The following is a 26,867-nucleotide window of genomic DNA, read 5'->3' as shown; positions in this document are numbered from 1 at the left end:
TTTAAAGTAGTGATTCCTGGTGAATGTTATTTTGTCTATAACAAAATTAGCTTTTGTATATTTGAAGCTACAAACTGTGGTGTTACAAGTCCTATCACATGACACAGCTCCGGGTTACCTGCCTGGGTGGACTCTCCCTGCCAGCTGAACATGAGCTCTGACACGCTTGCATCTTTTTTTATTTTCTGAACTGAGAAAAAGAGGTTTCAAGTTTATATACCTGCAGGCTTAAGTGGAAAGTGAGACTTCCTTCTCTCACCCTCCAGCCGCCATATCCTTCCCAGAACTAGCTCTTTCCAGCACCCTTCCTCTGCACACCCTGCCTCTGCCTCTTCACTAGGATGGGAAGCAAGTCTCTGCCTTCGTCCCAGTGAAGAGGCTGACAGTGTGGCAGCCTTACACTGCCCACTTCAGGATCTGGCTGCCGCCTCGTTTCCCAGGCAGGTTTGAGGTGGAGTGAGGAGTAGGGAAGCAAGCCCATCAGCATGGCTCCCTCAAGGAGGCTTGCCTGTTCGCTTTCAGCCGCTCACTCACACCAGGTGGATCAAGGACTTTGATCAGTCCAGGCCCTTTGGCTTTGCTCAGGTCTAGAGCTAAGTTAAATTGCTTGCTTTGGTGTTGGGGATGGCCATGTGTACCGTCCTCGTCACATCCCTGCACGCCGGGCAACTTGGGCGGCTGTTCCCATGTGTGGTTTAACACATGTGGACCGTGGGCTTCTGTCTGGTAGTCGGCTTGTGTGCTGTGCTGACTGTTTCTTCTCTCTGTAGCTTTGGTGTGAAGCTTATGGACTTCCAGGCCCACCGGCGGGGTGGCACTCTAAATAGAAAGCACATATCCCCCGCTTTCCAGCCACCGCTCCCGCCCACGGACGGCAGCGCCTCGGCTCCAGCAGGCCCAGAGCCCCCTTCCCAGAGCTCTAGGGCTGAAAGCAGCTCAGGGGGTGGGACAGTCCCCTCCCCTGCAAGCATACTGGAGCAGGGGCTGAGCCCGGGTGACAGCAGGTAAGGGAGCTGATTCTGCTGGCACTGGAGGCTGGATGCCCAGCCTTCGTGCAGGTGGTGGCCTTTGGGCATGGCATTCATGTCCAAGAGTCGTTCTGGTATAGAGTGAACCAGATTTGCTCTCACTCCCCTGATTGGCAAAGGGCAGAACAAAAGACTGCAAATGGCTTGCTTCCTTCTGTTTTCAAAAGAAGGCAACGTGTGCTTGCGTTCTTTGCCATTCTGCTCTGGTGCTGTAAACTGGAGGCCATAGGCATTAGCAGTATGATGGACCGCCTTTCACCTGCGTGATGTGTAGCTGTCACTGTTCATGTGTCGTTTGCTTGTCGTCACGCAGTGTGCTAATAACTAGCAAGCGTTTGAGTGTAGCAAGTCTGTCAAGGTATAATATTCCTGGCATTTATCACTCATTCTCTCATCCATTAATTCACCCAGTCAAACAGATTCTGAGACCTGAAACGTGCCTCGTAACTGGACCAGGCCTGCTAGTTAACCAGACCCTCCCCACCTTAGGATCGCCCTTGGAATCTGACGCACCGGGCCTCCCATTTCCACACATCAAAAATATTTTTAAAATATTTCTTACGTTGTATTTTTTTAAAATGTAGACAATTTTCCTTGTCGTTCCTTAGACAATACAGTACAACTGTTTACACAGCATTTGCATAGTATTAGGTATTAGAAGTAATTTAGAGATGATTTAAAGTATATGGGGTGTTATAGGTAGGTTATATTCAAATACTACACATTTTTATATCGGGGATTTGAGCATCCTTGGATGTTGGTGTCTACAGGGGTTCCCTGAACTAACCCCCCTAGGATGCTGAGGGATGACTGTATTTTATACTATGTTTAGCTCTTCTAGCAGGGAACGTCTGACATCTAACTTGACTTTTACTCCCCTTAGTCCTCCAAAACCCAAGGATTCTGTATCTGCAGCTGTCCCTGCACCAGGGAGAAATAGCAGTCAAATGACCAGTGGCCAAAGCCAGGCCCAGGCAGGTGCCAGCTCCCATCAGCTCTCTGTCGGCCCAGCTCACAACGCTGCTGGTCCCAGCCCTCACACGCTGCGCCGGGGTAAGTGACTCTCTGTGCTCGTTGCCCTTGCAGAAGGCTTCAGTCCCCCCCGGGTTGGTGCCAGGGTCCAGGTTGTGGGGCTTTGGGACGGATCTTTTCCTTATCTGTTATAAAATGGCAAGTAGGAAAATTAGTCATGAAAGAGAAAAAGCATTTAAGAAAAATGGGGGGAAAGTAGCAGAAAAGCAGACATTTAAGAATGTTTCCCTTAGGAGCTTCCAAGCTTAACGAGTAGAAAGCTCTTTCTCCAGAAACACTCCCAGTTTCCAGGTCTTCGCTCCATCTGGGACCCAGCACAGTGTCTGCACTGCTGAGCTCTGTGGGCTGGGAGTCACTATGCCTCTGATTTGGGGTCAGGGCTTCCTGGGTCCTGATTGACAACATGAATGGCTCCTGCCTGAGCCTCTTCAGTCCACCCAGCAACGAGGTGTCTCTTTCAAACATAGAGACCATGCCATCTCTTGGTGATGCTCACCTGTGGCCTCCTTGCCCCCTCCCTCCTGGACCCTGTTGGACTAGCCGGGACTTCTGAGCACCCCTCTTTGACTCTCTTCTTTCTGCACTCTGCTCTCAGTTCCTTGGATGTGCTAAGTTCAGTCATTCCTTAGAACTTTTGCACCTGTTATTTTCTCTTCTGGAACATTCTGTCCCATATCTTCACGTGATCCTTCTCAAGCCTCAGTTTAAAGGGTCACTTCCTCCGTGAAACCAGCCTCTCTCTCTACCATATATACAAGTCATTCTCTATGATGATACTCTTTTTTAGAGCATTTTTCTCGATCTACAAGTTTCTTTGTAGCTTATTTCTAGTCCCTCTGAAGCTCCTCAAAGACCTCTTAGTGAGCTGAGTGCTCACCTGTCCCAAACACTCCAGCATTCCCAGCCCTGTCCTGTGCTCATCACAGAGTAGTCACAAGTGTGACTGCATGGCACACACTTGTGAGTCTGGGGGTGGAGTGCCTCTAGAGTGTGTCTAGAGAAGCTAGAGGTGATATTGTCCCCCCTTCCTGAAACATTCAGTAACATCTGGAGGCACTTTTGTGGTGATAGGTGGAGAGAGGGCTACTGTTGGCATCTTGTGGGCAGAGGGTCGGGATGGTGCTGAACACCCTGTAGAGCACCCGGCCCAGGTCGTCAGCAGTGCTGAGGTCAGAGATCATGGTCTAGAAAGGGGCCTGACTCAGTGAAGGTGCTCCTTAGCCTGATAGTCCTACAGGAGCCACCATGCCCCGCATCCTAGCAGCTAGCTCATGGATGATCCTCACTGCAAAGTGACTTGTAGTTTTTATTTTATTTATTTATTTATTTTTTGACTTGTAGTTTTTAGTAGCTCAAAAAATAACAAGTTTGTTGTAGCAGGTGCTGGTTTCATGTAGTGAGGAACATATTGCTGAGTCCATATTCTTCTTATCTTCTCTGTAACCAGGACTGGGGAAGTAGAATCAACAACAGTTTATCATTGAACAAAACTCTACTTAGTTGGAATGAGGAGCATATAAACATGAAGAGTCCTTAGAGGAAAAAATTCGAATGCCACACAAATAGCCAGGTGTCGGTCCATTTTCTGTTGCAATAACAGAATACCCAAGGCAGGCTGCTCTGTCAAGGACAGAGGTTTATTTTGGCTCACAGTTCTGGAGGTTGGAAACCCAAGGGCACCTTGCCAGCATCTATGCAGCTTCTGGTGAGGGCCTCGTGCTGCTTCAGCTCCTGGTGGAAAGCGGAAGAGCAAGTGGGCATCAGTAGAAGACAGGAGGGCAAGTGGGCATCTGTAGGGATCCTGTGTAGCTCACTTCTTCATGCAGGAAGGGCAGTGGCAGCTCCCCCTCAGCCTCACCCGGCACGGCCACACCAAGGAGTTAAGCTCCAGCACACACACTCAGCGGGACACCCTCCAGCCGTGGCACCGAGCATGTAATAGTGTTGCACAGGTTATGTGTGCAGGTGCAGGGGAGTTACAGCAAGACACGTGTCAGCCCCTGTGAACAGAAAGAGGCAGGTCAATAGAGAAGAACCGAGAGGAAGTTCCACCACAGGCAGGAGTGGGCCGCAGCACAGCACAGGGAAGTCATCTGTCCTACTCCAGGGTCAGGGCCTTAGAGCAGCACATGACAAAAATCACGCAGGAGCAGGACCTCCTGGGCCCCTGTGTGGAGGTGCATTAACCCAGCAGAGCCAGTTTTTTCTCTTATCAGATCTGTTCTTCAGCTGCTGGCTTGAGTTTAGGAACAGTGTCCAGTTCAGTGTCCATGGGGCCACGTTCAGTGTCCAGGGCGGCTGCTTCTGTGTTCAGTCTATGGTGGCTGCTTTCTGGCGACACTGTTCCTGTGCTCCCCACGCTCCCCGAGGGCAGCTCCCCTGCACAGCCGTCTGCCCTGAGCTTGCCCAGCTTTGAGGGGCACCCGCCTGTCCTATCCACCTCTGTACCCCACCCCAGAATGTGTGTTTGGCCAGAGTCAGTCAGCGTGGAGGGTGCTCATGCTCAGACGTGTGTGGACCATGACCCGCCCTGGTGGCTGCAGCCCATGTCCCCACCTCCCCGGGCTCTCCTCAGGCCTTGTTGCTCCCGCTTTGTGGCTGAGCTCCTGACACGTAAATCGGGTGACTGCACGGCACACACCTCAGTGACTGGTCCAGCTGTCCGCAGGGCCCCATCCTGCTCCAGGGAGAAGCAGAGGTGGTCAGTCTGGAAGGCGGCTGCCCAGCCGGGTGAGCCCGGGGCAGGCCAGCGGCCATGGGAGGGCCTGGGAGGAGTGGGGGAGCAGAGCAGCACTGCCAGAAGGTGACAAGTAACGGCCACTGCAGGCTTCCCACTGTGACGAGGTCACTTGGGGATGGTGGTGGTCACAGGAAGGAGGAATTCAGCGGGCAGTTGGGCTGCTCGCACCTGCAGGCAGTTGTGATGTGGGGAAAGGCTCTGGGGGCTCAGTTCTGGCTTTTGCCTAAAGTCAGCTAGTTGAAGGCTGCTGACCCAGAAATAAAGGTGCCGACCTCAGGGGACATCGTGAGGGTTAAGTTCAGTGAGTCCCCTGTGAGTGGAAGCATCATGTCTGCACAGCATCGCAGACCTTGGGAGGTCTGCAGAGAGGAGGCACATGGGGCAGCTCCTTTGTCCTTCTCAAGGCCCTCCTACCCTCAGGCCGCCTTCATGTGCACCCTTGACCTGAGCCTGCCTGCCTGGCCCCAGGGGCCTCAGCATCCAGGCCGAGCCTCTTCCCTGGCTCCCTGGCCCAGGCTCTCAGGCTTCCTGGAGGCGGTTCCATCCCCACCCCCCACCCCGCCTCCCACACACTCTCTGGTCTTCTGCAGGTCTTCCCCAGCCCCACCCATAGCCCTGCCACTCTGCTGTGGCGCTCCTCTCCTGAGTCCCACTGTACCCTGAAATGTCAGGAATGACTTTCATTCAATATGAATTACAGTAAGTATTACTTAAAACAGAAAATTGGACCTTTTTTAAAAGTTGCTTATGGCAACCAGGGTATGACTGATATTCCAGAGATCTCTTCCTTTACAAGCTGTTTAGCTTTTTTCTGTGGGAAAAGGTCTTCTGAGTTCCAGTATCAAAAATTCTAGGCCAACGTAGCAGAGCAGACTTCACCCTTATCAACTCTGAATTCTGGGCTCTGTGAGCAGGTAGCAGGGACCCAAGCAGTGTAGGAAGAAGAAAGAGGATAAAGAATCCAGGGAGTCCACTGACATGGATGTGAATCTCTGTTCTGCCATTTACTCACTGTGTGACCTCTTATGAAATGCTTGCCCTCTCTGTTGCTCAGTGTTCTCCACTGTGAAATGGGTGTAACAGTGCTCAGATGGTGCAGGTGATGTTGGGAGAGTGACTCGTGTTCCTCTGTGTCCTTCATTTCCTTCTCCCCTTCTTGTGGGATCAGTGAGCTCTCAGCTGAAATCATGAAATGCTCAGGTCCCTGGTTTCTGCCCGCCTCTCCCGGACACTAACGAGGTTCCAGATCTGTTTTCTCTATCCCATCCTCCTCAGTGTCAAGTTCCCAGCCAGGACCTCGGCTTGTGTCAGGAGGAGAGAGATGCTATCACCTCTCTTGAGAGAAATAATTCTAAGGCAGCTTTTCCAGATTTATTGGTACTTTTATCTAGATTGTATCTGTTAACCCAAGTTATTCTGGAATCGATAGAATTTCAGTTATTAACATAAGTCAAGCCCTCTGGGAGGACGGCTTGGGGTCAGGCGACTGTGGGGAGGGGGGCCACCACGCTGCTCCCCCGCTTCTTCCCGTGCTCTGGGGCACCCAGGGAGGAGCCTGGAGCAGCATTTCCCTGGTGGTGTGGCAGCCTCTGGTAACTGCTTTTTCTTGTTTTTGATCTTTTAAAAATGACAAGTCACAAAGGGTTCGAGTGTGTATAATGCACTTAATGTTTTTTAAACACATTGTTGGTTTTGTCATGATTTTTGATTTACCATGCAGTTGAGTTCCCACTCCCCTCCACCCCGCTTCCCCTGGCGTCACTGTCTGACGTCACCAGGGTACATTTATCACAGCTAAGGCACCAGTCTGGTTCCCAGCTGTTCATTAAACTCCAGTGACGTCCGTCTCCCCATCCTGGAGGCCCAGTGCCGAGTGCTCATGGTTTCCTCTGGTCTGTGGGTCTGTGACGCTGTCTCAGTCTTCCCTTGTGTTGGTCTGACTTTGGCCCTTTGAGGAGGGGTGGTCAGGCGTCTGGAAGGAAGTCCCTCCCTTGGTGTTGGTCAGCTGGCCTTCTGGTGGCTGGACTGGGGCTCCAGGTCCTAGAGAGAGAGACAGAGGCACTCTCCCTCCTCCCAGCAGGCGCATGAGGTCAGTACCGCTTGTCCCTGTCTCCAGGGACAAGCTCCTTGGCCTTGCTCCTGGCTGAGGTGGTGCTGGCTGTCACTCTGCTGCTCTTACTAAAAGTTCTTTTTTCTCCTTTGTGCAGCAGTTAAAAAACCTGCTCCAGCGCCCCCGAAACCAGGAAACCCGCCTCCTGGCCATCACGGGGGCCCGAGTGCTCCAGGAGCGTCTCAGCTTCCACCCAGCCTGTCACCAAAGCCATCCGCTCGAAGTCCGTCTCCTCCCCCACAGCACACAGGCCCAGCCCCAGGCCAGCCCTCGGCCACCTCCCAGCTCTCTGCACCCCGGAGGTACTCCAGCAGCCTGTCTCCAATACAAGCACCCAGCCACCCACCGCCACAGCCCCCAACCCAGGCCACGCCGCAGGGGCACAGCAAGCTGAGCGGCCAGGGCCCACCCACCTCCATGACACTACCCAGTGAGCACGGACTCGAGCAGCCACCCCACACCCCTCCCCAGACGCCAACACCCCCCAGTACTCCACCCCTAGGAAAGCAGAACTCCAACCTGCCAGCTGCTCAGACCCAGGCGGTGAGTAACCCTGAGGCTGCGCAGACACATGCTGGAACCCTGCCGAGACCCAGGCCAGTACCAAAGCCGAGGAACCGACCCAGCATGCCCCCGCCCCCCCATCCTCCTGGCGCCCACTCTGCCGGGGACAGCAGCCTCAGCAGCGCAGCACCAACAGCTTCCAAAATAGTGACAGGTAAGTAGGAGTCACTCTCCCCTGCCGACCATGCTGGCCCCCAGCCAGGTGCTGTTGAGGTTTTATTGGCACACAGCCACGCCCAGCAGTCATATCTGGTCTCTGGCTGCTTTTGTGCTAGAACAGCAGAGTGGTGTGGTCGTGGCAGGTCACGTGGCCTGCAAAACTGAAATCCACAGCCTGGCCTTGAAGTTGGTTCAAGATTTCTAGTCGTATTACATGTGTCAAACCTATCTCCATTTGCATGTTTCTAAATGTGATGACTTTTAATCCAGATGGATCATTTCTTAGTAAAGACATTCATAGTGAGTGAAGAATTTCAGGTATAACTTTAAAAATCCTGATCATGCCAAGTTGAATGTGCTGGAAGGCAGGTCTCAGAGCCTGATCCTAGCAGAGTGCCACCTTCCAGTGGCACAAGAGGGAAGAATTGAGATTCCCTGCAGCCCCAGTGCCAGTCTGTTTTGAGAGGGGATGGTTGTGTGAGTGGAGCAGACCCCTAATGGGATCTCCTGCAGGAACTCTAGAACATGACCATTTTCTTTAATCATATTAAAAACCATTTTCATCTCAGATACTCAAATTCAATATTTAATTTTAAGTATGAATAGATTTTTAGTGTTTTTAAAATGGCATTAGTAGCTCCACATCAATTGTTCCAGCTATAGATTATTCTAGATGGAGGCATTTTTGGAGAAGCCACTGAAATATTCCTCTGGGCTCTCCAACCATCCCAGGTGGCTTCAGTGGAAGATGAGCCAATAGTGCACCCAAAATGGGGACCCAAGATGATAAGGTTAACCAACTTCAAATAATATCTTTCAATAGCTTTATTTCCCCCCAGGAATCTGATGCCTCCTTTGCACATGTTATCAATGGTTAATGACTTTTCTTATGACACCAGTGTTATTTTGAAAACCACAAAGCCACAATGGTTTGTTTGCTTGTTTGTTTCCCAATAGATGTCCTTCCTAGTGCCCTCACAGGTGGGGAAAGTGTCCAGGACTAAGGTCTGTACCCCCCAAGCAGCTTGACCGCAGCTCCAATGCTCCTGCTAAGCCATGTTTCGTGTATGTGCTTTGGACTTTGTGCTCCAGAGTGGCCCTTGACCCGCGCGATGGCAGTCAGCAGGCCGTCCGTGCCATAGCATGTGGACATTCTTGTGTTTATCAGAAGCACTTTGAGCTGCAATGCTCCAAATCTGGGCGTAGATGTCAGTAGAGGGAGAGCTGCTTTCAAGCCATTCACGTAGGATGCTAAAACTTGTCCTTCCTGTTGGTAACACAGCCCGATGCTCTGCCCAGTGCAGTTGGCCTCCAGTGCAGTTGGCCTCCCACTGATTGACTCATCAGCATCCAACCAAGAGGACTCGAGTGACAACAGCACAAAAACTTGTGTCCCTTAAGTCCTAGCTTTATTTTATTTTATTTTATTCAATCTTAAGTGCAAGTTTAACTGCATGGAGCTTCTTAATTGATGTCTGAAATTCTCAGGACCGGGGGGAAAACCAGTCTTCCCCCAAGATCCTTTACTGAATTCCTTGGAATCCCTTTGTAATCCAGCATGCCTACATTATGCTTTCTTAAACCACAATGAGCTTTTTAAAAGGCACCGTGAAGCTCATCTGAACCTGCCCTTGGATCCACATTTGCTCAGCAGAAGCCTCTCGTTAAGAGTGTGATTGCCTTCATCACAGCCAGAAGCATTTTATGGGCCATGCAGTAAGAGCACCCCAGCTTCTGCTCGAGCAAGACTCCTATAGGCAGCACAAGGGAAGGCTAGAGTGTAACTGAAAACACGGGGGAGCCACAGGCCCGAGCCCACCTTCCTTATTACCTGGTGACTGACCTGAGTCTGGGAGTGCCCAGTGGGTGTGGAAATCGTTTACAGTGTAGAGTAACTGAGCCATAATCACTGTTAAAGGATTAACGCTTTAGTACTTGTGGCACACCGACATTTTATTTCTAGATCTTTTGTTTTTATTTAGATGGAAGACTACAAACCAGAATTCCATGTCTCCTTTAATAGGGTTCTTACCTGGGTTGTGTTTATGCCAGAAGGTTGTTCTTTTGATCGGCTACAACACTGCAATTCACTGTGCTTTGTAATTATTAGGCAAAATTTTCCACTTAAAAGTAACTTTTCCATAAGATATTAGCTAAATATTTAAAAGCCAGTCTATGCTGTGAGTTCTCCTAACACAAGACTCCAGGTCACCACAATTGTCTTTGTATTACAGAATTAACCTTTAACATCTTACAATCCCCTGGATGCCCTTGGATGTACACAGAAAGCCAGCAGTTAGAGTCCAGGAGCCCACAGGGGTTGGCTTGCCTATTAGCCATTCTCGAACATAGCACTGGGCTTTTCCGGAAGGTAGTAACTTCCTTGAGCAGGGTCCTGTACCATGACATCTTGTTTTCACTTGGAAAACTTCAGATGGGCAATTTCCTGAAAACAGGCCCTTCATTTAAAGTATTTAATCTCAAAGAGCTGACACGAGGATTCTGGGATCAAGGTCAGCTCTCCGGGGATCACTGCCACCACACAGGCTTGGTGGCCCGTGCCTGGCAGCTCAGCACAGAGCAGAGCTCTGGAGAATGGAGGATCAGTAGGGTTTTAACTTCCCAAGGGAACAGTGTTCATCTTGCTGTGTTTAATAAGTTTTAGCAAAGAGTATTCTAATTTAAACATTTCATTAAATAATTTAGATGTATGACCTGCCATATTCAGTCAGAACTGAAATTGGAATATGTAATGGTAAGGAAAAGGCACCTGATTGGCCAAAGCATTTTTGCTGCTGTCTGATCATATTTGTGCACTAATGCCTGTTACTAACCAGTCTCCCTAACCCTGCCTGCTTGCACCCCTACTAATAGTGCATGCACTAAGGAGGGCGGCTTGTCCATGCTTGCTGTGAGTCATCCTGAGTACTAAATGTGTGCACAGATGTGGATCAGGTGCCACAGGGCCGGCCTCATGACTTCTATGACTTCTATTCTTTCCTCTATTGAACAGGCTTGAGGTGTAGTAGAAACAACATACACTGCACCGTCAAGCATACCTGACTTAGCGTTTTAGCTCTCCGTTACACTGGGCAGGGGACAACCTGGTTGACCTCGGAAGTGGTGACACCTGGTAGAACTGATGAGGGGATTAAACTCGGTGAAATAGGAAGTACCTGTTACAGTTCATAACACCCAGGGTCAAATCTCTGGCAGTTGTTTATTACATTTATCTAAACGAAAATGTTTTAGATCAAAGTCACATATTAGATGGATTCCTAAGTCAACGTTTATAGAACTTACATGCCAGACCCAGCCTTCTAGGACCCAGAGCCAGGAGGTCAGGAGCAGGGCTCCTGTGTCCATATTTCAATTTCATGCACCACTTGGTTTTCCTATTAGTGTTTTTGTGGGTTAGAAAGACAATACCCTGCAGGAGAAGACATTTCTTACTGTAGGGAGAGGAGTTAGGAGAATACCCAGGGTCACAATGACGAGTCACTCTCAAATGCCCATAACACTGGACAGTTTGCTGGGTCTCCAAGCGTCCTCTTTTAAAAATCAAACTCTTTATATTGTGAAATAATACATTCTTTAAAAATAGTATGGATGGATATAAAAAGAAATTTTGAGAAATAGAAATAATAAGAACTTACAGTTCTATAATTGGGGAAGTCTATTTTTATTCTACTTTTTAAAAATTCTGGGTTTTCTGAAGGCAAGGAGGTGTGTGGTCACAATTATTTTGACGTATACAGATTTTGATCCTGCGTTATTTTATTTTACATCTGTGGTCTTTGCCATCTATGTTAGATGACAGCATAATATTTCATCTAGCAGATGGATCAGTACTAAGTGGCTTCTTCTTCTATTGGCAGTTTACTTTTAACAAGTAGATAAGAGAAATTGTGTCAAGTTAAATATCCAGTGAGACTTGAACAGAACCTCTCCTAGAATAGTAAAAAGTTGAGTCAGTGTCTTTCATGGATAAGAATATTGCTTTTAGTCTTAAGGAGTGGTGAGGCCTAGAAGGCAGCCGTGCCTGTGGTCCCTGGGTCAGAGCTGAGGGATGGACAGTGGCGGTAGGGCTTGTCCACTCTGCAGCTGAGCCTGAAACTCTTCATTTCAAGAGTGGATTTGGATCCACTTGCTCTCAGATGACCTTGCCCTCTTGAAAGATAGATTTATGACCAAAAGCACGCACTCAAAATCGCAAGGGTGACCGACTATCCTAGAATCATACCCTAAGTATCAGGTTGCCAGTATAGGCCCTCAGAGGGCCTGCTTCCTGGAGGGAGACACTCAGGTCAGGAGGACCTGGGCTACGTGTGTCAGAGGCCCAAACCCAGGATGAACCATCTCCATTCTGCCTTTGGGCTGAGTCTGGTTACTGGGAGTCTCTTTTCCAGTTTCTTGGTGGTTGTTAGCATCTGTTGTGAACTTAATTCCAAGCAATATGCACAAAGACCAGCCCTTCTTGGAATGCAGATAGTGTATATATATTCATAGGCGGAGGGTTGGAGAGACTTGGATTCTTTCATCTATCTTTAAAATAATTTTTTCTCCTTTTTATTACAATGCACCAGAAAGTTTAAGACTGAAGCCATTAGCTCCTCAGGTGACATCTTCTTTTTCAGGATCCTCACCCAAGAGCTCCCACACTCCCTTAGGGAGGAGGAAAAGCATTATGTAGATCACAGCCAGAGTCTAGCTATGTGGCTTCGATCCCTTCAGACCTGCACTCTCCCGTCCCCTGGGACAAGGAGCAGAGCCCTTGAGCGGCTGTCTGCCACCCCTCTCTCCCCAGTGAAATGGTGAGGGTTGATTGGCAGGGTGCGTGGGGAGCACTTAGCAAGCCCAGTGAGTCCTCACGACCGGCGTACTCCCTCTCAGAATCCTCGCTGCACACATTGCCTCCCTCCTTCCTCCTTGTTGTGTGCAAACAGATCCACTGTTTGCTTTCACAAAATGATACACGGAAGAATGAGAAAGGGGCTTGGGGAGCCGGGGGGACGGACAGGAGCAGGTTGAGGGATTTCCCTAGGCCCTACTACACATTTTCCCCCGGATATAGAATTGTCTTCATTATAAATAGAAAAACTCAGAGAAGTAAAAATGGAGATGTTGTCCATGATGTGTGAGGTCTTATATGTAAATATAGATGTTAACAAGTAGAAACCCAGTCCATATGTACAGGGTCTTTGCCTTGCGCATGCCCCCCAGGTTCCTTGTCAGCTCTGGGGGCTGAGAGGAAACACTGCTGCTTGGCACCATCTGTATTGTTGGGTCGGGACGACAGGGAAAGGGTTTACAATTTCCAGTGGTTTTTTTGTTCCACTGTTGCCCTGAGTCCTGGCTGCAGTTGCCTAAGGACATTTAAGAAGGGAGGGTTGGTCACACAGGGTGACTCTTCCATGCAGCCATCCAAATGTCCAGCCACGATGTGTGAAGTCTGCTGTTTGTCAGTGGTGCTTCTAGGTACTGAGGATGTACTGTGAACAAGACAGATGTGCACTCTGTCCTGTTGACTTCCATTCTGCTGAGGACCATTCTGAGACATCCTCAGTTCTGTGCACACAGACTGCTTCTGACTGTGCCATTGTACAGAGCACCTCAGCCCAGTGCAGTGGGATTTATAGTTATCTTAAGACCTAAATTGTCTGAAATGACATTGAGCGCTTGAATTCTTTAACACACAGGCTCCTCCATAAATCTAGGAATTTCTCTGAGTTGTGATGCACAGCAAACCCTGAGGGACAAGTCTGCCAACCTTCCTAGAAGTCACTGTGAGGAAAGGGGTGCCCCAGGGAGAACTGTAGGGACAGGAGTGTGGAAGGGGTTGGGGACAGGGGTGAGTCTCAGAGCAGTGAGAAGGTGCACAGGCATTTATTTGCCTGCTGTGCCTGCGTGGATGAGGAGCGGGGGAGACAGAGGCACTATCAGAAACAGCTCCAGCAGGGGCAGCCTGTGCCAAGAGCAGGGAGAGCCGCCTTCAGCCCACCTGGGAAGTGCTCCAGCAAGCCCACCTTCCATGTGGTTCCCTCCCCACACCCTCCAGGACAGCTCTAACCTGACAAAGTAAAATCACAACATAGCCAAACATTTCTCTTCCCTCAAATACCTAACAGAGCTTTTCTCATAATTTGCTAGAGCTCACCTCTACCTGACACTGAACCTTAAGGTTGGGCCCCCCCACTTGTCCACAGGCTTCATTAACACCGTGTCTGTATTGTTCATTGTTGTGTCCTCAGCAGGTAGAACATGGCATGTGGTCAGTGCTCAGTAAATATGTAGTATTTGTTCATGAATGAATGAATTTAGGACCCACTAACCTCTCTGGGAAGAGAGCTGTGGTGGATGAAGGTGTCTTATCAGCATGAGCATGAGGGACAGTGGCTTGAGAACCATATATTTTCCATCTTACTAAAAGGAATTCTGGGGCTGGGAACTTGTATAACTCATGGTAGAGCATTTGCCCGGCATGTTTGAGGCCCAGGGTTGCATCCCCAGCACTGGAGAGCGGGGGGTGGGGGGGATCAACCAAAAGAATTTCAGCCAACATAATAAGACATGAAAAGGGAATTTGATGTATAAGTATTAGAGAAAACTAATATTTATAGGAGATTTGGTAGTCTACTTCAGTTATTGTCAACCAGGGATGATTGGGCCCCCAGCAGACACTTGACAGTGTCTGGAGACTGTCAAGACAGTCACCCTAGGGGAAAAGAGCCATCTAGCATTTAATAAAGTAAAGTCCATGGATTCTGCTCAATATCCTATAATGCACAGGACAGCCCCACAACCCAAATAATTCAACCCCAAATTTTGCTAGCCCAAGGTTGAGGTCATAGCATTGGTAACAGGAGGAATCCCTGCTGATAGGAGATTTCATCTAGTGCATCAGAGGCCTTGATAAGGAAGAGGTTTCCTTTCTTCAGTCAAAAATCCTCTGAGGGCTGCCCAGGTTCACAAGAAGGAGCACCAGAGGGGATTGTGCCATGAGGGCCACTTTCTGGGATCTCCAAGGCTTGACTCAACTTCTCAGGGCTGCTGAGGTCTCTAGCAGGGGACTGTGTGCATGGGCTGACTCACCTTCCCAGCCTCGTCCCCGGGGCTCCCACACGTCGCCCCTCGTTGATACCATGTCTCCTTGTGTTTTCTGTCCAGACACCAATTCTAGGGCTTCAGAACCGCTTCGCAGCATCTTTTCTGAAATGCACTCAGACTCCGCAAACAAAGACCTGCCCGGCCACATTCTGCTGGATATAGACAATGACACGGAAAGTACCGCCTTGTGAAGAAAGCCGCTCCCAGCCGTCCCTCCCACCCTGTGGGCCGGAACCAGGCTGGGCAGACCAGACAGTGAATAGCTTTCAGTGGAGGAGAAAGGTCCTCCCATGCAGGACCTGGCCTTTTGCACAGCCCAAGGAGAGCGTGGAGGCCCACACTTCAAAGCTGCATGACCTGGGTCTTGAAGAAGTTGGCTTTCTTTACCTGGGAGGGCAACCATGGCAAAAAGTCAAAAGCAAAGAAGAACCTGGAGAGGACCAGCCTTCCTGCCGAGCAGTGCATAGGAAGCTTTGGCCACTGCTGTGAACGCAGGCGGCACCCACAGCAGCTCCGAGCGAACGAGAAGCAACGCGCCGTCTATTTAATAAAACCCTCAGCCATGCAGGTCAGTGCTGCTTGCTACTGGGGCACTCACCCTCGTGTACCAGGAGGGAGCCCCTCCTGCAGACTTGCTGCAGAACCGTTTTGTATTAAGTCTGGTCTGTGTCTTCCCAGTCCCCTCAGAACCGTGAGCATCGATGGTGACTGCTGGATCTGTCACCTCATCAAACTGGACGTGACTTGTGCCTTGTCAGATTGCCAGAATGTAGAGAAATGTACTGTCTTTTTTTTTTTTTTTTTAAACATTGTAATTGCTCCTTGATACGGACCGAAAATTATTCTAGTTTCATGTTTAATTTGAATTAAATATATTCTGTGGTTTATATGAAAACTTGACAATTCTTGGACACAAACTAGAATGTGTGTGTGTGTGTGTGTGTGTATACGTACATACATGTGGGTACATATTGTCACTTAGCCAAGCAGAATTGCTGATGGGTCATCTTAGGAGGTCCAATTGTAACTCAAAGCATTTGAAAAAATAGAGTGAAGTCGCTGCAGTGAAAAAGGCCACCAGGTTCCCCCAGACCTCCAGGCTGAGTGTCCTGTGGCTCAGGCTGCCCTTGGGGTCTCACCAGTCCCCATCCCCTTTCTTGTCCCTCGAGGGACATAGACTGGGGGTGCTCACTCTCAGAGACTCGGCCTCCACAGGGCCAGGAAATACATCAGCAGCTTTAACTGCCACAGGAGTCCCGTTTTCAGGGACTGGGATGCTTTCTTGCCCTGCCAAGTCTTTCCCAGGATTGAAACCCTTGAGAAGAGCAGGTGGGGAATTGGAGCCAAATGAGGCTGTGGTCTGGACCACTGTTCTCATGAAGACCCCCCCCCCAGGGCCACATATGCACAGAGGGGGACACACTGCCAGACGGCCAGGGCCGTCCATTGTTGGAGCTGTCAGCTGGGAGTGTCAGTGGCCTGCCCCTGGCTTGGGAGACACTGAATTTCCTTTTATCATGAACTTAAACCTGGCTTGACAGGAGCAACCACAGCTTTCTCTTCCTCTGAGTTCCCGGTGCCCCCAGAGCACTCTCCACACTTAATTGCATTGAAAATCTGCACCCGTGACCCCCCCCATATGTTAAGTTTCTGCCTGCTCCAGACGCACTCTTCCTTCCTCCCCCTTTAGCTGTAGAACAAACGCTGCCTAGGAGGATTCTGTGCAGGCTGGGGCTCAGTGTCCAGCCCCTTCTCCACGGTGCCCAGCTGTGCACGGCCAGAGTCTGTCTGCAGCACCTTGGAGATGTCTCCGGAGAGGTCTCCACTGAGATGCCCGAGCCGAGCACTCAGGATGCAGGGACGTGGAGCACGTGCTTGTCTAGGGGACAGCGTTGACATGCTCCCTGCCTGCAGCAGGTGTTCGTTATTGATGATTCTGATACACGACACACCAAACCCTCATTTTAAGGGCATCATTCAAGTTTATTCTGTTTTATTCTGCTGTTCGTGGCTCTCTCCTGCCCCGACAGCTCCAGTCTTCATAAAAATGAAAACTATTTGATGGGTCAAAGGTAAATACCAAACAGAAGCTACTGTTCATCATCTTTGGAGGGATGAGCCAGCAGGGGCCTGGTGGCTCAGAATTGGATGTTCTGAGCTGTCATTGTGTCAGCTGAGGGTGGATCCTCTTTGTCATTTTGGAGCCCACAGTCCCTCCTGCTGTGCTTGTCACCTTGGCAGGCTCTTTTCCCCTCCCCACTGCTCTAAATGGGCCAGAATCTGAATCCATAGCAAGCCACCCTGGCCTTCCAGAAAGGTGCTGGTTTCTAGAAAGATCCTGCTGGTGATCTGACTCCCTGATTGCTTCCTTTCCTTCTTTCACAATTTCTTAAAATGCTCTAGCCCTGTGTGGCAGACCTTTTGTCCCTGCTCCTTCTGCCTCTGCCACAACACCAGGGTCCGAGCTGTTCCCCTCACCACGCCCTGCAGCTCAGCACCCATGCGTTTAGTCCAGTACTCTGAAGGCCACAGAGGTTCAGAGAGGAACCCTGGCTGTCCTGATTGTGCTGGGTTCTGCCCCGTGGTCACTCCAAGAGTTCAGAGGTGGTTGGAATGACCCAATCCCTGGACTGTCTTATGGCCCTGGTTCCCAGGGGTCTCATGGATGGACCCCTTGTTCTTCTCGGGGCTGTAGTTCCCAGTGAGTTCATATTTGAAGGTATCAAAGCCTCCTCCTGGTTTTTCTTGCTGAGGCCCACTTCCACCATTCCCCACCATATTCTGGGGCCTTCACCCTCTTCTTCTTTCAGGATCTTCCGGATCCTGCTATGTCGTCTCTTCACTCCAGGTGGGCTCTGGGACCTACAGTCTTGGGTCTCACAGGAGACAGCAGTAGTACTCATTGACTGGGATGTTTCTAGACCAGTGGCTTCCACTTTTCCCCTATGACATGCGTGGAACTAGGGAGTGAGTCCCCCAGCAAGGCAGACTGAGGTCACCATTCATTAAACAACATGTAACAACGGTGGCATCCTGGTAGGGCTTAGATGTGAGGTGTCCACAAAAGCTCATGCGTGAGACAATGAAGGAAATTTAGAGGGAAATGAATGGGTTAGGAGGGCCTTAACCTAATCAGTGCATTAATCAATTAATCCCTGATGGGGACTAGCTGGGTGGAGACTGGAGGCAGGTAGGGTGTGGCTGGAGGAGGTGGGTCAGTGGGGGGGGTGTCTCTGGGTTTATATTTTGTCCTTGTAGAGCAGAGCTCTCTCTGCTTCCCAGTGCCATGTCCTCAGCTGCTTGCCTCCACCACACACTTCCGCCATAATGTTCTGCCTCATCTCAGGCCTCGAGGAATGGAGTTGGTCATTGTTTTAGTCAGATTTTTCACTGTTGTGACTAAAAGACCCAACCAGAACAATTGTAGAGAAGAAAAAGTTAATTTGGGAACTCATGGTTTCAGAGGTCTTCGTACACAGCCAGCCAGCTCCATTCCGTGGGACTTTAGATAAGGCGGAACGTCCTGGTGGAAGAGTGTGGCAGAGGGAAGCAGCTCACAGGATGGTCGGGAAGCAGAGAGAGGTGGAGACCTCTCCACTTGCCAGATACAGATGTATACCCCAAAGCCACGCCCCCAGTGCCCCACCTCCTCCCGCCACACCCCACCTGCCTTCAGCTACCACTCAATTAATCCCATCAGGTGATTAATTCACTGATTGGGTTAAGGCTCTCGTGACCTAATCCTGACTTCTCTGAACCTTCTTGCAGTGTCTCACACATGAGCTTTTGGGGGACACCACACCCAAGCCATAACAGTCATCTTTGGACTGAGACCTCTGAAACCATGAGCCCTCAAATAAACTTTTCCCCCTCAAATCATCCTTGTCAGGTCTTTTAGTCCCAGCAGTGAGAAAGTTGACTAGAACATATCCCATCACCGTCACTACATTCTGGCAGAAGCAGGTCATAGGGTCTGTCTATACCCAAGGATAGCGAATTAGACAAGGGTGTGAACCACAGGAGGTAGGGGTCATTGAGGGTCACCTTAAGGCCTATCTGCCACATACTTTGAAACATCATTGCTAATGACACTCTTGGCACAAGAGTGAGTTTGATACGTGGAAGAGCACCAACCTTGTTTCCATCCTCCTGCTAGTATGTGAACTCAGTCTTTGTGCACATCAGCAATGAACGTTTTCCACATATGCACCCTTAGCACTAGCCCAGGTCATGGTAACTCATTCTGTGTCCTCCAGGTAAATACTGAGGGCTTACTCTTCACATAAACTGACCTGGACCCTGGAGAACTAACATGAGTCATAGAAACAAAGATGATGCTGAGAGGGAGGAGCCACGAGAGCGCATGGGCATGAGCACATCTTGATTAGAGTGCTGAGGGTGCAGGTGGACAGTCCAGAGGAAGGAGGTGTCTCCTGCAGGGGCTGAGTGGAGGCAGCACGGAGGTGGAGCCAGAGCGGGACACAGAGGTGGAGCCAGAAGAGGAGGTGGAGCCAGGGAAGGGGGTGGGGCCAGAACAGGAGGTGGAGCTGGAGCCAAATAAGGGGGTGGAGCCAGGGAAGGGATGTGGCCAGAGCAGGAGGCAGAGCTAGATTTAAGAGGCAGGAGGCCAAGCTAGAGTTAAGAGGCAGAACCAGAGATGGAGCTGGAGCCAGCATGGGGGGCGGGGCCGGAGCCAGAACGGGAGGCAGATTAGGAGCTGGAGTCAGAAGAGGAGGTGGAGCCAGAGAAGGGCAAGGCCAGAGCAGGAGGCGGAGCTAGAGTTGGAGCACAGAGCAAGGAATGGGCTGGTGAAGTCAGGAGGATCTAGGCCAGAAGGCCTTAAAGCCTGTACTCGAAAGCTTTCCCAAGGATAGTAGGGAACTGGGGAGAGGAGAAGGGGAGCTGCTAGTTGCATTTGTGTTTTAGATATCTGACTATGGTGCAGAAGCGGGACTGAGGCAGAGGCAAGACTAGAAACAGGGACCAGCCTTGGAGAAGAGATACGCTGGCCTAAATCAAAGCGAGGCAGTGGGAAGGGAGTGGCGTGGACGTGTTCTGAGCATGGACCAGGACCTAGGAATCAGCGTTTGACCACGTCCTGCTGGCCCCTTTTATGCCATCCCCTGTGCTAAGGCACAGAGGTGAGGGGGAAAATGTGAATATGTTATGACCTTCAGCCGCCAGGGAGACCTTGTAGAGCAGAGAGACCTGAGAGAGACCTGGTCATTAGAGGCCTTATCTTTCCTACAGGAATGTGGGCTTCATCCTGAGAGTCATTGAAAGGATTCAAGGCAGAGAGATCACTGGATCAGATTTGCTCTCTGCCTGTGGCTGAAAAAGGGGCAAGACTATACAAGTGGGAAGGCCGGTCAGGCGGCTGGTGGCAGCAATCCCAGGAGAGACGGCAGTGGCTTGAGCCGTGATAGGGACAACTTCCACTGAAGTGTACTTCTGGCCCCAGCCAGAGGCAGCAGGGGTCGGTGTTCAGGTCAGCGCTGGGAGGGAGCTGCCGACTCCACTGGACAGCCCTGTGCCTCTCACTCCTCTCCTTTGGCCCCTGGAGAGGCAAGCGTAGCCTGACCCTCACACATTGTCCCCGGAGTTCTCTAGCCTCCAAAACTGTCTCAGACTCGTGCAGGGAGCCTGTTACAGGGTCTGGGTAGGAACAACATTAGCAACCAGCCCCACGTATCTGCCCCTTCCTGTGTGGCCTCAGGGCACCTTTCATCAGCCCAGAACAATTATTTGGGTTAGTGTGGAGAAGCCAGGCCTCCTAACAAGGGGAGGCTCTGGGCTAATACAAGTACCTTTGGACCAGCTGGGCCCAGGTATTGAGCACGACTAGGAACTCAAAAGAGATCACTGAGTGACTAGTAGGAGAGGGGATCCTCGGCCCCAGAGGCTCCTGTTTTCCTTTGAAGTCTGGAAGTTGGGGACCTTGGAGAGACCACTCCACTTTCTAGCTCCGTCAGGCCAGTAAATCCCTCTACCCACCACTGTCCTTGATCCAGGGCTGCAGGGCTCTTGTCCCTGGTCTTGCTCTTAGCCATGCACATGACAAACACAACCGCTATGTGGCATCCCATCAGACCCTATTAGGGCCCCAACAGAGAAACTGAGATGGCCGACTCCACAGAGTAGTAGATGGCTGCTCTCCAGGTCCCAAGCCACACTGGCCTCAACCAGCGGAGATTCTCTGTGGAGGTGCCCAGCCTGATTTTCTTATAGTATAGGATTTCAGGATCACAGTGCAAGGATCACAATGAGAAGACCTTTGGGGATCAGCTCTTCCTTTCAAGAAGAAAAGAGATAAATGTCATGTCAAAAATGGCCCATAAACACCTTAGAAGCTTTGTGGTAAACAAACAAAAGCTTTATTATTATTATTATTATTATTACTTCATTAAAAAATAACAAGACATCAAAAACAAACTAAGAACTTGGACCCCCTGGGTCCACTCTGCATTAAGCAAAGTAGCCCCACAGGAAGATGGCACAGGTCATGCAGACAATGCAGTTGACATCCAGAAGGGTTTTCACAATGGGGTTTTCCTCCAAGAAATCTATCACAGGTTCCACTTTGCCTGGGGGCTCCTCTTTGCCCTTGTTCTCCATTCCACAGAGCCACAAGATGGCCTTCACTACTTTGGACCGCTTTGGGGTCACATCACCTAAAAAGAACCCAGCAGAGAACCGTCATAGAGATGGGCTTGGTCTCCCGGAGATGGGAGAGCAGAGCCAACCTGAATGTGTTTGTGCAGTGGAACAAGCACTGGATGTTCGTGTTCCAGAAACACAGTCCAACCTCCATATCCCTGGGTTCCACACCCACAGAGCCAACCAAACACCCATCATAGATGTTTGGGGGTGGGGTTGGGTCAGAACTCAACATGTACAGACTTTCTTTTTTTGACATTTCCCTCAAACAATATGGTGTAACTATTCACGTAGCAATTACATTGTATTAGGTATTACAAGTAATCCAGAGGTGATTTTAAGTATGGGGAGGATTGCGAAAGTTACTTACATATAAATGCCAAGCCCTTTTCTACAAGGGACTTGAGCACCTGTGGATATAGGTGTCCCCATGGGACCTGGAACTGGTTACCGAGGAACAACTGTGTTCATTAATACCTTAAGTCTGGAAGACTTTAATTCTGCAAGATTGGTATTTTAAGACTCTCACTGTCTTCCAAGAAAGAAATTGAAGCTCAAACTAACTAGAGTGAAGTCAAGTCACAGCCCTGGTAGGCAGGGACAGAGTGAATTTATGAAATCTGCCACCTCCGAGATTAAGGACACCTTCCCCACACTGAGAATCCAAGCACCAAATTAACTTTGGAACTTCCTAAAAACTTGCTTTCTGCTTCCCCTATTTCCTCACACTGAGAGTTAAAGCCAATGGGCTACCCCCCAACCCCCACCCCGTGACCTCACAGGCACCAGGGAACCTGGGACGGACCACAAATCTGCATATGTATATTTCCGGCCTTCTTTTCTCTCAATTTCCTGAAGATGACTATTTGAGAATAAATCTCCTCTATCTTCCTTTACAACTGACTTGGAATAAACCTATTTCTCCTGCCCATTTGACTCCCAAGTATTTTTGGCGGGAAGGTCTGGCCCAGTTAGGACCCAGCTCTGATTCCCCTGTCGCAAGGCCTCCAGAAGGCGGGAGGGAAATGGGCCCTTTGTGGAAAACTCCATTTCTCTGCAAACTCAATGGCCTGTCGTGAGTTGACAGGGGACATATCTGAGTCACAGGAGGCATTTTTGCATCATGTTAAAAATCATCTTTGCCTCTATCCAGAAATACGCTTTCCTCCATTTCTCTTTAAACACGTGGCCCTCTGGAGCTCCCCACTTTGGGTTGGCACAGTTCATATCCACAGTATCCAACACCACCACCAACAGAAAGCCACGACAACCCACGGCCCTGGGGACATGGAGATAATAGGAGCCGGTGGGGACTTGGACTAACTGAAGGGCGCATCCCGTATCCTCTTAGAGCTCTAAGTGTCTCTCGTCATGTAGATACATGGGCACAAGCGTTGCCATTTTTCAAAAGAAGATGGAAATCTGGAATCCTATGTGAAACCTTCCAGTTTTTAAATGTCAACTCACATCTTATTAAAACAATAGGTACTGAGGCCAAATAGGTCAGCCAGCAGCCAGTTTGAAACCACTCATTTAGAGAATGTCTCTGTGATCTATGCACCCTGAGGATACATGACCGACGTTTGAGTGGCCACCTAGGGGGTCTGCTGTTAGTGACCATCTGAGACTTCTCTTCAGAGTTACCAGAGAACTCCTTCAGGTGGCCAGAGAGTGGAAGGACCAAACCCTGGATGCTAAGATCCCAAGTCCATTCCATTTTCTGGCTTGTGATTTGATAGAGAAACTTCCCCATAAACACAGAATCCTTCCCTGGGCTCCTGTTGTAACTAAGGGAAGAGGCAACTCACAGCTGTGGGGTTTGGACATGTTTTCTTGAACAATCTCATTCTGGATGCCGGTGCTGGTGGTCTCTGGGGTCCCATTCTGAGACAGCGTAAGAGGCAGGGGAATTGCTGGTGGAACTGGTTCCTTCTGGACCCTGGGGTCGTGCCTTGTAAACCAGGTCAGGCGACTGACCTAAGGAGCAGAGGTGAATTGTGAGATACGGGTGGGGGCCACCATCTTTCTTCACCTCCCCTGCCCAGCCCCAAGCTCAGCCTTGGTGCCTACGGTCTGCCCAGTCTTGCCTTCCTGCCCCAGCCCTGCACCCCATGGACATTTCCCTCCCTCGCTCCCCGATCTCTCTCATATGGCCCCATTCTGGTTCTCAGAGCTCCACCCTAGCGCTAGGGTATGGTGGGACCCAGGGAGTGACCATTTCAGCTGGGCCCTTTCTTTGGCCATAGGGATTGAGTGGGTTCATGGATGAGCACAATCCTAAACTGACTCCATCAATAGGAATCAGCAACCCTGCTAGAAATCTAGGACCCAAATGCTTGGGCTTTTCCTCAATGACAGTAAAGGAGGATATATTCCTAAAGCCACACGGCACTGTAGGGGGCCCAAGATTGACACAGAAGGGAGAGATGGATCTTTCCTGAGTTCAGAATCAACCTGTCCCTGAGGACCCAATGCTGGACTTGGGTTTTGAACCTTCAGTCCTCTTTGTCACTTGCTATGAAGAGTCTCAGTGGACATAGCTGTCAACCCAGACGTACCATCTCCTTGGAGGGCGGCTCTGTGAACCAGCTCACGGTGCACACAATGATCAGGGTGGCCGTGGACAAGATCATGGAGAAGTAGAGGTAGTGGACGTCCTTCACGACTGCAGGGCGCTCATCGGGTTGATCACACAGCGGCTGCACGTAAATAAAGTCTAGGACCAGCCTGATCAAGCCTAGGAGCAGGCCCAAGATCAGGCCTGAGAAGGCACCCTGCAAAACAGAGCACATCACGGGCTCGGGCCTCCGGGAACCTCAAGAAGCCAATCAGGAACTCGTCTCCCCCTTTTTTTTTTCCCTTTTTTAACCCAAGATTAAAACCAGAGGCACTTAACCACTGAGCCACATCCCCAGCCCTTTTTTTGGATTTTATTTAGAGACAGAGCCTTGCTAAACTGCTTGAGGCTATCTTTGAACTCGTAATCCTCCTGCCTCAGCCTCCCAAGCTGCTGGGATTACAATCATCCTCCACCATGGCCAGCAAGGAACTTGTCTTTCTTTCAATGATCACCACATGAATCAGCAATTTGGAAAGGCTTGGATCTACATATCTGTTTATCTTTGACAAATACAGTCATGCCTTGCTCAAGGGATTTGTTCCAGCAGCCGCAATGGATACCAGAATCATGGATGCTCAAGCGTCTTCTATAATAAGGTCCAGTGGTTCATGTAACCCACACATATTGTCCTGAATCCTTTATTTATTTATTTGGTACCAGGGATTGAACCCAGGGCCATTTAACCGCTGAGCCACATCCCCAGCCCTTTAAAAAATATATATTTTATTTAGAGACATGATCTCCCTAAGTTGCTTAAGGCCTCACTAAGTTGCTGAGGCTGTCTTCCTGCCTCAGCCTCCCGAGCTGCTGGGATTACAGGCCTGCACCACTGCGCCCGGCCCCCTTTCCTTTCTTCAAAGACCAGGTAACGCCCTCCCTGCGACTTCCTCCGCAGAGCTCACTCTCGCTAATGACACCAAGTCCAGCCCATGCTTGGGTCTCCCTAGACCCCTGCCACCGTCTTCTCCCAGTCCTCCAGGGCAGCCCTCGGCTCTTGCATGGTGCGGCTGCCACAGAGCTACCTTTTCGTTGGCCCGCCTCCAGAAGCAGCCCAGGATGAAGACTACGGCCACCGGCGGCTGCAGGTAGGAGCTGATGGACTGGATGTAGATGAACAGCTGGCCGCCCTGGCTGGCCTGGACCGCGGGGATCCACAGGATAGACACCAACACCAGCAGAACGACAAACACCCTGGGGCAGAGGGAGAGAGACCCAGGGAGTGTCATCTCCCCTGAACATGGACTTCAGTTTTGTTGAGGTACAAATCACATAACCATAAAATTCGTCCCCCATAACTGTACAGTCCAGTAACTCTTAGTAGGTTTGTAGAGTCGAACCACCATCACTACAATTGACATTTAGAACATCCGTCACGTCAAAAGGCCCCCTCGGCCCACTGACAGCTTCTTCCTGCGCTGAGCCTACGCAACCACTTACAGGTGCTCTGTCTCTGCAGGTGGCTTTTGGGGGACGTTTGCCCTAAATGGCATCACCTGGGATGTGGTCTTTTGCAGCTAGCTTCTTTGGTTAAGTATGTCTGTTACAGCACGTCCCTGTTGGAACATGTATCACTATTTGATTTCTTGAGATCCTCCTGCCTCATCCTCCCCAGCCACTGGGATTACAGGTGGTGCACCACTGCACCCAGCTATTTCGTTTTCTATTGTAGTTGAAAACATTCCACTGTCCTGGGTCTGCCATTCCCTGTCATGGATTATCCTTTGCCAGTTGATAGATACTTGGATTGTTTCTCTTTTTTGGTGGGGGTTATGCTTTGTGAAATGCATATATCAGTCTCTGTAGAGACACATGTTTTCATTTCTAGAAATGCATATTGCTGGGTCACACGTTAAGTGTATGTTTAACATTTGCAGGAAACTGACCATCTGCTTTGGAGCACTTGAACCATTGGATTTTCCCACCCACAGGCTCTAAGAGTTCCCGTTTCTCTTCTTTCGTGTGTGTCTTTTTGATGAGAGGCGGTGTAGTGGTTTCTCACTGCAGTTTTAATTTGCATTTTTCTCATGATGAATGATGTGGAACATCTTTTCATGGGATGATTAGCCATTTTTAAATTTTTAAATTTTTGTACGAGGGATTGAACTCAGGGGCACTTGACCACTGAGCCACATCCCCAGCCCTATTTTGTATTTTATTTAGAGACAGAGTCTCACTGAATTGCTTAGGGCCTCACTTGTGCTGAGGCTGGCTTTGAACTCGTGATCCTCCTGCCTCAGCCTCCCAAGCTGCTGGGATTGTAGGTGTGCATCACCTCACCCGGATTTATTAGCCATTTCTATAGCTTCCTTGCTGAAACGTCTAGTCGAGTCTTTTGGCTTAAGAGTCCTTCCTATATTCTAGATTATGAATGCTTCATAAGAAGTGAAAATGCTTTCAATTCGGATGAAGTTCAATGTGTTTTTTTTCTCTGTTTCCTACAGAAGGTTCTTGGTTGTCACATCTAAGAACTCTTCCTAACCCAAGGCTGAAGAGCCTTCAGGGTGCATCTCCTTGAGTGACAGAGCCTCCAAGGAGCTTATTTACATGTATTTTACATAAAATTTACATGCCACCCATTTCAGCTCCTCCCATTAGACATCAGGACTTTGCAGGAGATTTGGGTGTAGAACTCTTTATCCAATCCTCCAGAATAGCCCCTTCCCTTCTACCTGGATACTCCTATCAGGGCCCTCCCCCTCTGACCCCCACCCTCCCGACTCCCCACATAGAGTTATCATTGTTCCTCGATTTCTCCTCCTCTTCCTCCTCCCTTCCTCCTCCTCTGGCTCCATGATGGCAAGAATCATGTCTTTTCAATGCTGTATGCCAGTTCCTGGTACATAGTAGGTG

At 49.9% G+C, this 26,867-nt stretch overlaps 2 protein-coding genes across 15 annotated transcripts in view; one reads left to right on the top strand and one right to left on the bottom strand.

The window, feature by feature from the left end:
- Positions 1-15,635, top strand: part of Arhgap17 (Rho GTPase activating protein 17) — an 85,459-nt gene extending 69,824 nt beyond the window's left edge. The window contains exons 17-21 of one of the 6 annotated variants that reach the window (XM_071605556.1): positions 771-1,004; positions 1,912-2,081; positions 7,008-7,628; positions 8,591-8,638; positions 14,801-14,889. In XM_071605556.1, the coding sequence (XP_071461657.1) occupies positions 771-1,004; positions 1,912-2,081; positions 7,008-7,628; positions 8,591-8,637 (1,072 nt within the window). In that variant the 3' untranslated portion in view covers position 8,638; positions 14,801-14,889. Of the gene's footprint in view, positions 1-770; positions 1,005-1,911; positions 2,082-7,007; positions 7,629-8,590; positions 8,639-10,339; positions 10,389-14,800 lie in introns of all 6 variants that reach the window. The other 5 variants (XM_071605557.1, XM_071605555.1, XM_027948801.3 and 2 more) reach the window with 5 other exon arrangements.
- Positions 15,636-21,205: 5,570 nt separating this feature from the next.
- Slc5a11 (solute carrier family 5 member 11) overlaps positions 21,206-26,867 on the bottom strand; it is a 39,807-nt gene continuing 34,145 nt past the window's right edge. For all 9 annotated transcript variants that reach the window (XM_027948606.3, XM_027948610.2, XM_027948609.2 and 6 more), the window contains 4 exons: positions 25,040-25,208; positions 23,956-24,171; positions 23,206-23,374; positions 21,206-21,411 (listed from right to left, as the gene is read on the bottom strand). In XM_027948606.3, the coding sequence (XP_027804407.2) occupies positions 21,206-21,411; positions 23,206-23,374; positions 23,956-24,171; positions 25,040-25,208 (760 nt within the window). The remainder of the gene's footprint in view (positions 21,412-23,205; positions 23,375-23,955; positions 24,172-25,039; positions 25,209-26,867) is intronic.

The sequence above is a fragment of the Marmota flaviventris genome, chromosome 19, assembly GCF_047511675.1.
Source record: "Marmota flaviventris isolate mMarFla1 chromosome 19, mMarFla1.hap1, whole genome shotgun sequence".
Lineage (NCBI taxonomy): Eukaryota > Metazoa > Chordata > Mammalia > Rodentia > Sciuridae > Marmota > Marmota flaviventris.
The sequence above is the reverse complement of the archived record's forward strand: the minus strand, read 5'-3'. Positions and strand labels throughout refer to the sequence as shown.